We start from the raw sequence: 16045 nt of genomic DNA, 5'->3' as shown, positions 1-16045 counted from the left end.
CCCCCTCCCTGGGTGGATGTCCTCTCCAGCTCTGTTCAGAGCCTGGCGGCTTCGTCATCGGCCTTTCAATCTATGTTGCACAGTGATTTGCCCCCACGGGCGTCCAAGCGACCCGTTCCGGCTTCACTGGCGGCTCCGTTTACGGACACGGACGTGTCTTCGGATGACGGGGAGATCCATGAAGACTCTGACTCAGATGCCGGGGCACAGGAGGTGGAGGCTAAGTCCTCCATTAATGTGCCGGCATTGGTTAGGGCGGTCACATATTGAGGAGGATGCGCCGGCTCCCAGGTCAAAGTACCCTAACTTTAAAAAGGCCAAGGTAACTTCGACGGTTTTTCCCCTGTCTGACCAGTTAATGGATCATATGGCAAGGGCCTGGCAGTTGCCCAGCAAGAGATTCCAACCGCAGAAATGGTTGGCTTCAAACTATCCGTTTCCTGAGGCTCATTGCAGGAAGTGGGAAACTCCGCCTGCGGTTGATTCCCACGTTACCCGCTTAATTAAAAGCGATACGCTGCCTTTGTCGTCTATCTCCTCCCTGAAAGATCACACGGACAGGAAAGTGGAGACTTGTTTAAAGTCTATCTACTCTCTCTCGGGGGCGGTGGCCCGTCCGTCCATGGCCATCTCTTGGGTGGCTAAGGCCATCGAGAGCTGGGCCAACGCTTTGGAGGATACCTTTCCGGAAGATGCTCCGGAGATCTAGAGAGCGTTGATAGGACAAATGAGGGATGCGGCTTCCTACATTGGGGAAGCTTCGTTAGATGCGAGCCTGCTGACCTCTCGGGTGTCGGCTGCAGCTGTGTCGGCGCGTCGGTCCTTGTGGCTGAGGTCTTGGAGAGCTGACGCGGACTCCAAAAGGGCCTGGAGGCCTTACCTTTTAATGGGGAGTTGCTTTTTTGTCCAGACTTGGACAAAATTGTGGATACGCTGGCTAAGTCTAAGTCAGCCTTCCTCCCTTCGGCTTCTGCACCTACCAAGGTACGGAGCTCTGCCTTTCGGTCCTTTCGGGTTCAAGGCAAGGCAAAAGGTCAGTCCTTCCCAAGGCAGTCGGCGACCAAGGCCGCTTCTAAGCCCAAGAAGCAGGCCTGGAGTGCCAGTTGCCCTTCTTCCAAGCAGGAGGATAAACCCTCTGCCTGATGGGACGGGCCTCCCTCTGGGGGACCCCAGAGTGGGAGGCCGACTTCTTCTGTTTGCCCAGTGCTGGCACGATACCACCACGGATGCCTGGGTTTGAGAAGTGGTCTCCCAGGGGTACGCCCTGTCTTTTCGGCACAGACCGCCCCGCCAGTTTTTCTGCACGAGTCCTTCTCAGGATACGACCAAGACCTTACAGATTCAGGTAGCTATAGAGTCCTTGCTGAAAGCAGGGGTCTTTGTTCCCGTTCCTCAATTACAACGAGGGATGGGGTACTATTCTTCTCTGTTTCTGGTGCAGAAACCCAATGGTTCTCATCGCCCTATCCTCAACTTGAAGTCTCTGAACAAATTCCTCAGAGTTCCCAAGTTCAGGATGGAAACGTTACGTTCCATCATTCTGGCGATGGAACCTGGGGATTACATGGTGTCCCTGGATATCCAGGACGCCTACCTCCATGTTCCGATAGCACCTTCGCACCAGAGGTATCTGAGGTTCGCTATCCTTCAACACCACTATCAGTTCCGGGCGCTACCCTTTGGTCTCTCCACGGCACCGAGGGTGTTCACGAAGATTATGGCAGTCATGGCCACACATCTTCGGAACCAGAATGTACGGCTGCTGCCGTATCTGGACGACCTCCTGTTGCTGGCGAGCTCCCCGGAGGTACTGCTTCAACATCTCCACTTGACGATCGCTTGCCTGCAAGCGCACGGGTGGTTGATAAATTGTAAAAAGTCCTCCCTGATTCCATCTCAGCGGATGGTTCATTTGGGAGCCCTGCTGGATTCTCGTCAGCAAAGGATCTTCCTGACCCCGGAGAATGTCTCCTCCCTGCAGCTGCGGATACACAGTTGCCTGAGCAGTTGCCGCCTGTCGGTCCATTCAGCTATGAGAGTTCTGGGCTCCATGGTGTCGACATTCGACATGGTGGAATTTGCCCAGTTCCATTCCCGGCCCCTGCAGGGGCTGATTCTATCGGAATGGAACGGGTTACCTCACCGGATCCGCTCTCAGATGCTGGTGTTGTTCCCGGAGGTTCGACAGTCTTTGGCTTGGTATCTTCAGACAGCTCATCTGGTCGAGGGGCGCCCCTTTTGGATCCCGGACTGGGTCCTGCTCACGACGGATGCCAGTCTTCGGGGTTGGGGGGCAATGACCGGCTCGTTGTCACTTCAGGGTCGTTGGTCTGCGGAAGAAGCTCTTCCCATCAACATTCTGGAACTGCGGGCAGTATACAGGGCCCTGCAGTCGTCCGGTCCCGTTCTTTACGGAAGGGCGGTTCAGGTGCAGTCCGACAACGCCACCATGGTGGCATATATCAACCATCAAGGAGGAACTCGCAGTCGGGCAGCGATGTTGGAGGTGTCTCGCATCCTTGCTTGTGCGGAGTGTCACATTCCAGCGATCTCGCCAGTCTTCATTCCCGGAGTCCTCAATTGGGAGGTGGACTTCCTCAGCCGTCACGACGTGCATCCCGGGGAATGGTCGCTTCACCCAGAGGTGTTTCAGCTACTCGTGGACAGGTGGGGGCTGCCGGAGCTGGATTTGATGGCCTCCCGTCACAATCACAAGTTGCCCGTTTACGGGTCAAGGACAAGAGACGCAGGCGCCAGTCTGGTAGACGCGCTGTCGGTGAAATGGACGTTTCACCTGGCGTATCTGTTTCCTCCAATATCCCTACTTCCTCGGGTTCTGCGGAAATTCAAGCAGGACGGCGGCGTGCTGGTAGCTCCGGCGTGGCCCAGACGTCCTTTGTACTCCGATCTGAGGTGCCTCTCTATCGACGCTCCGTACCTTCTCCCTCAGCGTCGGAACCTGTTGTCTCAGGGGCCCTGCCTTTACCTGGATCTGGGTTGGCTGTCTTTGACGGCTCTTGAGACAGCCGTCTTGAGGTCTAGGGGTTTCTCCAGTTCGGTCATTGGTACCATGCTTAGGGCACGCAAGCCTGCTTCCGCACGGATTTTCCACAGGGTGTGGCACACTTATTTTCAGTGGTGTGAATCCAGAAACTATGACCCTCAGGTGTTCCGGGTTTCCAGAATCTTGGCGTTCCTTCAATCGGGTTTGGACCTCTGCTTACGCCTGGCCTCTCTGAAGGTTCATGTGTCTGCTTTGTCCGTGTGGTTTCAGCGACGGATTGCTACACTACCGGATATTCACACCTTTTTCCCAGGGTTTTCTCAGGATCCAGCCTCCCTTCGTGCCTCCTGTGGCTCCTTGGGACTTGGCGGTGGTGCTACGGGTCTTGCAGGGTCCTCCTTTTGAGCCTCTTGAGTCGGTGGACCTCAAGTGGCTGACGTTCAAGACCGTTTTTCTCCTGGCGATTTCCTGTCGCCCCCCTTTTCTGATTTTTCACCAGGACAGAGTGGTGCTCCGCACTCGTCCTGAATTTTTGCCCAAGTGGTCTCAAAGTTCCACATTAATCAGGAGCTTGTAGTGCCAACTTTTCAGTCACCTGATCTTTCAGCTGGTGAGGCTTCCTTAGATGTAGTCCGGGCACTTAGAATCTACGTGGACCGGACTGCTTCGGTTAGGAAGTCGGATTCATTGTTTGTCCTCTTCGGTTTTCACAAGAGGGGTTGGCCTGCCAACAAGCAAACGTTAGCCCGTTGGCTTTGTTCAGTTATTTGTGAGGCTTATGCACAGGAGGGTTTACCTGTGCCAGCCTCTGTTAAGGCTCATTCCACTTGTTCTGTGGGTCCCTCTTGGGCTGCTAGACGTGGCGCCTCCGCTGTTCAGCTGTGTAAGGCGGCCACTTGGTCTTCAATTCAAACGTTTTGGAGGTTTTATGCATCCTTCGGGTGCTCCTTTCAGCACAGGAGCGTCCCCGCCCTTAGTTGAACTGCTTTGGGACATCCCCAAGGTCAACCCTGTGGACCCCCTATGGACCCTGAAGTAGAAAACAAGAGATATGGTAAGAACTTACCTTTGTTATCTCTGTTTCTACGAAGTCCATAGGGTCCACAGGGCGCCCGCCCTGACGCACCTGGCTTCATATGGGCTGTGTGGCTGGTCACCGGTTTTCCGTGTCCCATTTCTGTGAGTATGGTTTCTTGTGTGTTCCAGTCTTCCTTCTCTCTGTTTAGTCTCCTCCTCCGGCCTTGGCTGCTTACCAACTGACGTGCCTGTAGCTCGGGGGCGGGGTATAGAGGAGGCCGGACCCAAGTGCATCCTGGGAGCAGCAAAGCTTTAACTGCGTGGTGCCCGTGGATCCAGATCCAGCTATACCCCAAGGTCAACCCTGTGGACCCTATGGACTTCGCAGAAACAGAGATAACAAAGGTAAGTTCTTACCATATCTCTTGTTTTATGACACTGAATACTTGATCAAATTAGGTTCAGACACATGGCATTATATGCACACTTGGGAAGAGTAAGCAAATTTTACTCAGTGATGTCAGCCAGACACACGGACAATAGAGGCACACTGGGGGAGATGTATTAACTGGTGATATTGGGGGGGAGTGGTATGTGCGCTGATGCTGCTTCTCCCCAATGTATTATTGAGGGGTATGGTGATTATTGGTGCTGCCATCTACAAGATATCAGTGCCAATGTGCAGGGCAATGTATGAACGGTCAGGGGCTCTGACCGTTCCGACAGCTGCAGCTATCGATATTGACAGCTGCAGCTATCTTTGCGCTATCGCCACAGCAGGGACAGCAATGTCCCTGCTGCGGCGGCTGCCCTTTTACAGTAGACCTTGGGGAGGAAGGAAAAAGTGTACGCTTGAGTGCCACTCGCCTGCTGACTTATTGTTTCTGAGAAATTATTATTGGATACCTTCTGTAGTATGTATATGCTATATTCCCATTTTCAATTTATTAATTTATTTTTTTTTCCTTCAGGATTTTGGGTTCATTGCAATGATTCCAAACTGAACATGTGCTCTGTTGAGGAGGTGTGCAGGACACAGGCCTACATCCTTTTCTACACCCAGCGGAGTAACCCACAGAGCAGTGTGCAAAGCAACAACACAACGAGTGATGCAGGAATCCCTGACCTCTTCTCACCTCAGGCTCCATCCAGTCCCCAGGAGCGCAGCAAACGGATAACCATACCCTGACACCACTAGTGCCGGTGCAAATCCGGACTATTTTATAGTTTTTATTTTCTTTTTGGGTGGGGGTGTTTTTGTTTTTTTTTATTTATTTTTTGTATAAGTATGTAGACTAATTCTTAGCTGTGTTTTATTCATCTTGTAGCAACAGAAGATTTGCAGTGTGAGTCCGTCTCATAGGAAACCAGCAAGTGGGCAAAAAGTGGTTCCAATGTGTGTCTGCATGGAGGAAAAGTGTGGGAAGGCCCTCCTATAAATTTTCATTAAGAAGTTATGTACACCTAAAAATGCAGAATTGGGAATATGGTAATCTATTATTTCTTATTGCTTTTTTAGCCCTAGAATGTGCAGAAGAGTAAGGGGAGCCTCTTAAGGATTATCAATACAAAAGGTGTTATGTTGCCTTTTTCTTTTTTTCCTGATTTTTTTCATGAAATTATAAGACTCTATAATGATCATGTACGTAGCCTTTAGTGCTGTCATTGATGTCTACTGTGTAGCAGGGGACTAGTTTTTGTGGGGTTTTTTTCTTTACCTCACAAAGGTTAAATGCTTAATTTTGCTTTGAGTGTTTGGCCCAAGATCGTTCCACAGTCTCCTTTATTCATGATTGACTTTATGGCATATGGGAAGTTTGCTGTGTAGCATTCAGGAATTTATATGGACTTCAGTTAAGTCTGTATAATAGTACTTTTATTCTGGCACTAGTATTTCCCTGAGGGTTTATGTATTATCGTTTTTAAAGGGGCTCTCCACCTTCACTTTTAAAACCTTTATTGCACAGTTAACTAGTTTGCAGGTATGGTGGGATCTCTTACTTTCATGAACCAGGTATCCAAAAAATTCCAAAATGTGTCCAGGAGCAAGATCATGATCATCAAGTGTCTTCTCCTACTAGGACAGTGAGGAGCACTACTACACCATTGAATGATGATCACTTCAGATCACCATGCTTAAAATATACTAATTTATATTGATTTACTGAAAAACGTTTTCATCTTGAAAACTTGAAGCCCCAACTGTTCCAGATAATAGATCCTATAACTGTTAGCTTGGTTATAATATTGGTACCATTTTGCAATTGTGATCTGGACACTAATGGCAAATAGTGGCTTCTCCCCTGGTTGGAGTTGAACTTGGCAAAACTGCATTTCCTCACTCATCAGGAAATGCCATTTCATTAAAGTACTGTATTCAGCATGCAATCTTTGTGTCTTAGGCATGCACATTTGCATTATAACAACCAATGAAAGACATTAAGAATCGAAGACCTAACGATACGCAAAAGTTTAATACTGGCAGTTTAAGGTTCAGTTGGACTGCTATGCAGACTTCTGCAAAGCAGCACCAACATCATCCAGTTCAGGAGCTTGAAGCTGGAGAAAACAGCAGAAATTGTTAGGTAACTAGAACTTTTAATCCATGTCTCCCACACATTCTGCAATCGAAGAACATATTTAGGTGGAGATCACCTTTTGACTGTTTTTTTAAGGACTAGTGTGTTAGTGTTTGCACATTACCAGTGTTCTTTTTAGTACCATCCAACTCCCTTTAAAATTATAGAGATACCTTGATTTATCTCTTGTGGTCTATCAGAATGACACAGTGTGAAGAACCTCTTTTCTTGTACACTATGGTCAACACACAATCGTGCTTTCTTTCTCCCTAGCACTGTATGAACAAGCAGGTTTGCTAGTCCAGTCCATCTCTGGTGCAAGATATTGTTGTGCATCACAGCAATTTGCAGCCAGATTTTTGAATCTTCCTTGTCTGACACTGGTCTATGTATTTGCTTTTTTTGGAAGCAATATTATGGTTTGTCTTTTCTGTATGTGTTTTTGTTGTTTTGTTCTTTTTAACACATCGAGCTGTAGAAGCAATCGAAATCGGGGGCAAAAGCCATCTCTCCAAATGCCTTTGTTTCCTGTGCTTCTTGATGGCAAAATGGTGGTTAAATTACAGTGTGTTAGATTTTATTCCTAAACCTGAGCCCCTTTTTTTGAGCAGTAGATCTCCAAAAGAGTGGTATGTTCTTATTGTTGGTCTCCTCACCTGTCAAACTCAGGAGTCTGTCCAAACCCAAGTCCCATACGTGCTGGCACAAAATTGTATTCAGTTTTATTTTGTATGATATTGACCTAAGTCTTCAACGCTTAATAAATTTTCAAAGTCTGGTACAGATTGTTTTGGCATGTTTATGACTCTTCTTATGGTGTCATTTAGGTTTGCAACTTGATTTGTTAACGGCTAAAGGCCATTTAAGGCTAAATGCACATGTGCCTCTGTTCTCCACTCACTTTGATAGGTGAATACAGGAGAGATGAAAGAATGCTTATAAATTATTGATCTTGATCTTTAAGAAAGATGCTCATGCAGATCACAGAAGTCTTACCAAAACAGAAAGCGCCCCTGTTTTTTCCCCTCATCCCTGCCCCGCTATCAGGTTTGGTTATATAGACATGTCCACTATCCCAGCATAATTCCATTTGTTAGTAGCTCAGAGAGCATCCTTCTACTCACTTGTACATCATTACAAACAAAGCTGGTAATGAAGGCTGAAATAATGATTTAATCATGAATGGGTGGAGTTTTTTGGCTCATTCTAACGGTGGTCTTTTATTGGATATGGCTACATTTTTTTATTGCTAGAATCTGCTACACATACTGTAACTCAGTAGCCGCGCAATCACTGTAAATTTTGTAACCAAAGGGGGCAATTCAGTTGTTGACAATGTCTGTATCTGGCTGATGGTAACACGACTGTATGGATTGCAAAAGAAAATTTGTGGTGTTTGTGGCTGCGTGTTGCTGGGATAAACCGTCCTAATGCTGGCAACTCACACCCATCTCTTCTATTGAATTTGCCAGTAAGATGTATATTTACAAAGAGGCAGATTTTACCTTAGAATTTAAAGCAGCTAGTCTATTAAGGGCAAAACCCAATTATTTATTAGTGTTGCTTTAAATTTTGAGGTCAATCCCGCTGAGAAGGGGTACATTTACACAGTAAAAGACATCACTCAAGTGTCAAAATAATTAATGCAAACATGATGACTTTGTATGCTGTTTTTTTTGGTGGGGTGGGGGGGGGGCTTCACAATTTGAATTGAAAACTGCATCTTTAATTACTTCTAAGCCATATCCAGTTATGAATTATAGCCCCAACAAGTTATCTGAGAGAGTATTAGAGCTCCTTCACACTACACAATATTTTTAACGATTTGGTCAATTCCGAAACATCGGAAAGACAAATCGTTAAAAATGTGTAGTGTGTATGCACTACATTGTGTGGTGTCGTCAGCCTCATCGCCTGATCTTATGTGCAGCATGTAAGATCAGGCAATGCTATGCGGGGGGGCCGACGGGTGGTCACCAAATCGCCCAGTATGTACGGACTGCCCCATATGTCAGCTCGTCAGCTCTGGGATAGTCTGCGACATCGTTGGGTACACACGTAGTTTAGTGTGCATACAGCTTTATTCTTATTTTAATGTACTGTGGGTGGGAGCGAATTTCTGTGTTTTTAGCTACCTGTAATCCCAGATGTACTGTACATTTAACAATTAATTATTTTTGGAAGACAAGCATTTCATTATAAATGAAAACCACCACTTTTTTGTCTAAAATATATCTTGCAGAAATGGAGGAATTCAATTAGCTCCGATAATTTATCGGAGGGAAAAAAAGGTGGTAGCTTTAACGCCCGGGGCTATTCAATAACAGCCCTTTTTTTTCGCCTGATAAATTGTCTTTTATCGAACATTAACAGATAGGTCCAGGCACTTTTCCCAGATTCTATGTGTTAACCCAATGCTTGCATCAGGCTAATTATCCCGTATATCTTTTCGAGTCTACTCGGACCCGAAAAGAAATACATGTTAAGTGCAGCCTGCGGGCTGACTTCAGGACTAATTGGATAGGCCCGGATGATCAATTAGCCACGGTAATTTACCACAAGATTATTGAATTTCCCCTTAATTCTATGGATTCAAACTATTTTCTCCATATGATGAAAATCCCTAGTACTAATTGGGCAGGATTCAATAATTTGTCAACACCAATTCCACTAAGATTTTTTTTTTCCTATGGAACATTTTCTGTATTTTAAAAAGCAGTGAATGGAATGCACCTCCTTTGTCTAGATACTGATAATGTCAGCTTTACTTCTGTTTTTCTGCCCTGCTGAGTACCTTCTGCTATCCAGCATAGATATTTGTGATGAGTGACAGCCGTCCAATCCCAGACATACTGCAAGCCGCACTATTTAATAGCAGCAGTTTATTTTTGTGTATTATCTGTAAATGTTATTTTGTTCTGTTGAAAGATTATTAGTATATTAGATTAAAAGTATTGCTTTTAACAATGCAGTGACAAAGATTTTAAAGGTTATGATTTTATTTTAGCATGGTTTAGTTTTTAGATTTATAGTTTTACGGTAGCTTAGTTATGCTGCTACTTCCAATTTTGGTTTTTTTTTTTATACTTCCCGAATGCTGCTAATGTACTTATGGCAGAGCAGAGACCACACAATAATAGCACACATGATCTATGTGACATAACAGTTGCAATAAAAATGAGATAAATGTGCCTAAACAGCTTGGACAGCTGCTTGTTTTTTCTATTAACACATGTAAAAAGCTTTTTGTACCATTCTCTGCTTGTTCAAAGATTACGTCCAAATATAGACTGAAAAAAAAATTATTTCTTTAAATTCACAGCCAAACTGTACAATTATAATGCATCCTTGCTCCACATCTTTTGAATTACAAGTACTCCTAATGTTTATATTGGTTTAACATAAAATATCTGTTATACGGATAGAATACTTAAAATAGTTTGCCTTTTTATAGCACAACTTTGGAGTGAAAACTCTTTTTTGTATTATTATTATTATTATTATCCTTTATCTATATGGCGCCACAAGTGTTCCGCAGCGCCGTACATAGAACTAACAAGTGAACAAGAAACAAGTAACTTACAGTACATTACAGTGCAGGACAAGGACACAATGTATATATATATTGCTGCAATAGCGATTAAAGCACTCACAATAAGCAGCCGGGAGTTGGCAGTCACGTGTTAGGTGCCCTTATGGGGAGTAGAGAGTAGAAGCAAATGTAAAGAGAAGCACATGAGGGAAGAGGTCCCTGCTCCTGAGAGCTTTTGTAACAAAGTATTTTATGTTGACAGCTGTGGGTCAGTCATACTAATGTTTTACAAGGCAGCTTCACCAGTAACACAAGGAATGTTTGTTTGGCATATTTTAGTAGCATTGTTAACCACCACAAAGGGTCTTGTTTTATTACTTTTTAAAAATTCACCTGCGTTATTGGGACAATTTAAGGAAACTTTTTTTTTTTACATCACTTTATCCCAAAAATTCTATAAAAAAAAAAACCATAACTAAGGATGCAAATCTTTCTTCATGAATGAGGAAGAATTACTGGGTTTGTACAATGCTTGTTTCAGTGTGGATCAAGTTATGTGTTGGTGATCCAAAAGTGTTCTGACACCAGTGTAAACTTGAAACACGTGGGCTGGTTGGTACTTATACATAGTTGTGTAACTTTTATACAAACATTTGTAAGTAACCTAGGGTTATTGACCTTGTGACTTCCTGATTGTTTTATCAATAACTATATTGTTTTGTTGTGTTGCTACTAATGATGGTTTTTCTATAATAATTGGTAATAGATCAAACTGAGCATACAGATTGGCCAACTTTAAACCTATCAAAATTCTCATATGTACGTGTAAGTTGCCAAACCTGAAATTTCTGGCCATTTGGTATGACACTTGCCTGAACTAATGGTGCCTGGTTGGATACCACCAATCAGTTGATGACCACACATTATACAACATTATACAATGCATCTGCTTTCTATCCTGAGAATCATCGCATAGACCTGAAGCAGATACTCTTCATAGGCTTTCTTTTTGGGCAAATAACTGATTAGGTATAAATCAGCCTCTCAAACATATAAAAAATATATACTGCACTAGAAGCAGACTTCTCATATTTTCTTTTTTAAATGGCAAAATTAATAAGCAGATACTAGATCTGGCTTAAATACACTTCTTACATTTTTTTTTCCTTTTAATTTTATCAGCTAAAATAGCCATGAGAGGAGAAAGAAGCAGCCAAGCTGGCATTTTTATGTGATGGTAACCTCCAAATTAGCACCTTGTCATTTCCTAATTTCATTGTATCAAAATAACCTGGTATATTATATGGTTCCGGATGAAGGCTCCTCAGTCTATAGTAATACTGGGGCCTTGATTTTGTTGCTAATCTGGTGGTGAACATTACTATACATATAATACACATATTATTATAATATGTGTTACATCCTCTGTCTGCCAGCTCATTGTTCTTTGTATTGCTTTTTAAACTCTCTCCTTATCTAGCATTGCTGTTTTAGCTAAATACTTTCATGCTATTTAATTGTTAGCCCTTTGTTTTAAACAAGTTCTATATGTCTGCATATTTTGCCATTTAAAACCTAGAGTTTGAGAGTAAAGAAGTATTTGAGAGTATTAGAAGATGTGTACTTGATCTATCGCGCGCTACTGACCCGGCGGGGGCATCTGCAAGTGCATACACACTTGCCGATGCCAGCAGCGACAGAGCGATGGCGGGGGCCATGCATCATAATCGGCCAAATCGCTCAAGATATCATCTAGTGTGTAGGGGCCATAAGAGACCTCTTCGGGTACTTTACCTTTCTTATCTGTTCTGTTTAAAAAATGGTCATTATAAATAGTCATTTTTGTGTAGTCACAATTTATAATATTTTTATTTTCTATATATTTTTGGTAGAGTGCCAGAAGAATGTTTGATCATCCTAAAACATCCAAACCAGCTATCAAAAGTGAACCTTGTATGGGTAGCAGTTTATAAAAATATAGGTTCTAAAATAAAATGTTAGCTGGTTCTCACATGTTACTGAAACATTAGTTTATCTGTTTGTATACTTATAAAACAGTAGAACGATAGTTGAATGAAGGTAAAGATTGGCATACAATGGAATCTATGTACATTACAGATTGGAATTAAATTTCCAGGTAAGTCTTCTCAGTAGAAAGTGATGTGAGCGTAGTTTTGAGAGCTTTACTACTTCCTTCGATGTATCTGGAATCAGCAGTAACTTACGTTACAAGACAAAGCAAGCAGACAACCATGGTTGGAGAACAAATCAGACACAGACAACGATGTAGTTTCACATCATAGCACTGCGTAGACCGTTCTGGGGAACAGTACGAGTGCTGGCTTTATTTATACCAATCTGAAACAAGTCAGTCACCATGAGTCAGCTTTATGCATGTGCACAAACAATTTGTTTGTGCACCCCAATACTGGCTGGACATATAGATAGATAAACATGACATTATTACGCATATTCTTGTTGTGTTCCTCGTCTGCCATCTTCGTCAACATTGAACATCTATATATATCTATATATATATATATATATATAATAAAACACAACATCTTGTTATCTTCAGACTGTCCAAGGGTCTCCACCCTTGATAGTACTTTATCTTCTCTACTCCAGGCTGTCTGGTGAATAACATGTTTTCTGAAACTTCAAACTTATGTAAAGGTGCGTACACACTGGGCGATAAAGTGGACGACTGAACGATATCGTTATCGTTCAGTCGTCCACTTTATCGTCCATTTTTAACCCCAAACCGATGAACGATAACGACGACGCGCGTTCCCGCGGGTCGTTCGTCATCATCGTTCATCGGGCTGACATGCAGGCCAACCTGACTATCTCGTCAGGTTGCTGCATGTTGGGGAATGGGGGAGAGAGCCCGGCGCTGAACGATATCGTTAATGATATCGTTCAGCGGCTGTGCTCAATGTCATGAACGACATTGAGCACAGCCTGCCGGGGACACACTACATGATATCACTCAGGGAGCATATCGTGTAGTGTGTACGCACCATAACTCTTAAAATCACTCTTAAAGCGACATACACATAGAGCATTTAATAAACTAAATCGAGCTCTACGCTAACAGTGATTATATCACTGAGCACAGCAATGTCGGTACGCACAGTCCTGGCTTCAAGTCCTATACAGACTTTATACCCAACTTTATGAATTCTATATCTATCTGACCATTATAGCCCATACATTAAATATATTTTGTATTCTAATAAATGAAGCAGCAGTTACAATCCCTGCTGAAGTAGACTTCTCAAATATTTGCTTTTAAATGTTGTTAAGCTGTCATATTGCAAACCAATTTTACACAATTGTTGAAAATTCTCCTTAGTTGACAGTGGCTACTCAGTGCTGCAAATAGCCTCAATTTGGAAACCTATTTAATGAAGGTAAATCCATGTACTTTTGAAAGTATAGAGATTTTGACATTTCAGGCTTTGGTGACGCCACAATTACAGATAGACTTGCAAAATCCTCAGTGCAGAATTGAGAACCCAGCAGATACTACTTAGGCATATTGAATACCAGCCTCCTGGGACTTGTCTATCCCTTTCATTCTAAAAGCTAAACGAAATGCAACACTCCCCTAAAGTATTAGGGGACCATTAAACCTAGATTCAGGTAATGGGGGTGGGTTTTGTCTAACTACTCTGTAACCAATATTGTAGACTTCTATTGTGTCTTAACATACATAGAGCTGTTCTGTTTGTGGACTAGAGAATATAATGCTGTGCTATTTAATGATTGGAATTTTTATGCCTGAGTATTTTGTCCAGAACAACTGTAGACTGTTTAAGCTGCCCTTTAGCAACATGATAAACCTATGTGTGAGAGGGTATCTAGGCAAAGGAAACCATTCACTGTTTTGGATGTCTGATGTCCGGGCTGTAAACCACTACTGTTCTACACCGAAAAAAAAAAAGAATACTTGTCACTATGCTGCTTTCAATAACATTGTAGTACTTCTTTAATTATGTGGTGTATATGCGCCATATTAGTCATTACTGTAACTCAAATCCACATCATTTTCTATCCATCAAATAGGTGTAAATCCCTTTAAAATGGATTTTAAATGGCAGTGAGTGAGAAGACACAAGCTTGTGTTCATCATATGAAGAGGCATAGTTCCTTGGTTGGGATGGGGGTAGAAATCATGTTTTTATGAGTTTTGTAAAACTTTACTCTTTTTACACCTTGTTTTTTTGTAAAGATGATGTTTCCTATTAAAAAAAAAACAACAAAATGCCTCTGAGTTTTTTATTGAACTTGGCCAGCACAGTGATCCATTTTTATAAAATGAGTAACCCAAAACTGCACTGATTTTACCACTACTTCCAGCAACCTATTATTGGTCTATTCTCAGAATACCACAGCATAATGAACACCCTGAAGATGCCTACACAATAGACGATATTTTGCACGATTCATCCGATTTCGACGAATCGGAAAGACAATCGTGCAAAATGTGTGCCAATCGTGATTGTCCACTCACGATAACTATGCCAATGCGCGTACCCACAGGTTGTGTACGTCTTATCTTTACATCTTGCCTATTGCAGGCAAGATTTGCCAATAAGGTACACGACGCACATGAAATAGTTAAGGGCAAACGTTAGATCGTTGGTCAGATTGGACACTTTATAGCACCAAATCATGTCCTGGAGTGCCAGGGAGAGTTCAAGGGAAATCGTTCATGATATCACATCGTGAGCACATCGTCTAGTGTGTAGGCACATTGATACTTTTTACATAATTTTTATTGACACAAAAAGAAAACATTCAAAGTAACAATATAAACTATCTACAAAACTGTATGGGTAGTAAGTATCGTTTGCAGGTGAAAGAAACACCTTGGCATCAACAAAATGAAGAGATTAATACAGAAAACCATTTTAAAAAAGTTATTAAATACAGCAGAGGAAATAGGAGGTTGATTGGTGTGTGGGCATGGAGGAAGATGAAAATGGGGGGGAAAGAGTAGGCAGAAAAAAAACAACTGATAAGTTGCTTCGGACAAGATATATTTGCCGGCTACGGGCATTTCAAGGGAATGATAAAATAGATTTGCATTTACAGGCTTCCCTATGAGAAATCCATATTTTGTATTTATTTTTGCTAGCTGCATATTACCATAATATGGAAAAAAAAAAAATAATCAAAGGAAAAATGTTTACCTCTAAGGTATATTGGTCATCGGGTATTATATGGCTGAAGCATTTCTCATTCCCCCTAAAAAAAAATACTTTTCTCTGATGAGGGAGTAGAGGACACTGATTTAGAGGGGTATTCAATATGAAAGGTTAACTTCCCTGGCGAAGTTAATGTTTCATATCGAAAACGGGAAACTCCGAAGTTGGATTTGTGTAAAGTTACGAATTTCTCCTTAAAATAATAGTAAGACCCCCCCCTAAAGTTGTAAAAACATGGGGGAACACTGGATACCCCCGTTTTAGCCTTTAATTGAAAGTCGGGGATTTAAATAGCCGCAGCAGGTGCTTTTTTTCCGACATTGAAGAAGTGATGCAGAAGAGCACTGAGGTTATTTTTTTCAAATTTTTTTAAGTGGTCCCATCAAATTTGGGGTACATGAAAATGGGTACTAGCATATTTTTAAGTCCCTAAAGTCAGTTTTTAAAAATTCTGCATGTGTGCACCTGCCGCTATAATTCTATTCTAGAAAACATCTGCCGCATACTTGCAGAATAGCCCTGAACCTATTTCCCTATTGTTTAACAATTTTTTCCCATTTTTTTTTTTTGCACCCCAATTTTTAAATTCATTTTTTGGGATGTCCCTATTTTTTTTTTAAACTTTTTTTGACACAGTAGTTTTTTAAATGTCAATCTCAGGGGCGCAGACTATTTTTTTTAAGCCTGCACCCCTAAA

General features: G+C 42.5%; 1 protein-coding gene across 4 annotated transcripts in view; it reads left to right on the top strand.

Annotated features, from left to right (window-relative positions):
* Positions 1 to 9797, top strand: part of USP49 (ubiquitin specific peptidase 49) — a 93881-nt gene extending 84084 nt beyond the window's left edge. For all 4 annotated transcript variants that reach the window (XM_088479609.1, XM_088479610.1, XM_088479612.1 and 1 more), the window contains one exon: positions 4993 to 9797. In XM_088479609.1, the coding sequence (XP_088335735.1) occupies positions 4993 to 5210 (218 nt within the window). In that variant the 3' untranslated portion in view covers positions 5211 to 9797. The remainder of the gene's footprint in view (positions 1 to 4992) is intronic.
* The last annotated feature ends 6248 nt before the right edge of the window (positions 9798 to 16045 follow it).

The sequence above is a fragment of the Taudactylus pleione genome, unplaced genomic scaffold, assembly GCF_031769625.1.
Source record: "Taudactylus pleione unplaced genomic scaffold, aTauple2 ptg000242l, whole genome shotgun sequence".
NCBI classification, from domain to species: domain Eukaryota; kingdom Metazoa; phylum Chordata; class Amphibia; order Anura; family Myobatrachidae; genus Taudactylus; species Taudactylus pleione.
Note: the sequence above shows the minus strand (reverse complement) of the source record. Positions and strands in the feature narration are given on the sequence as shown.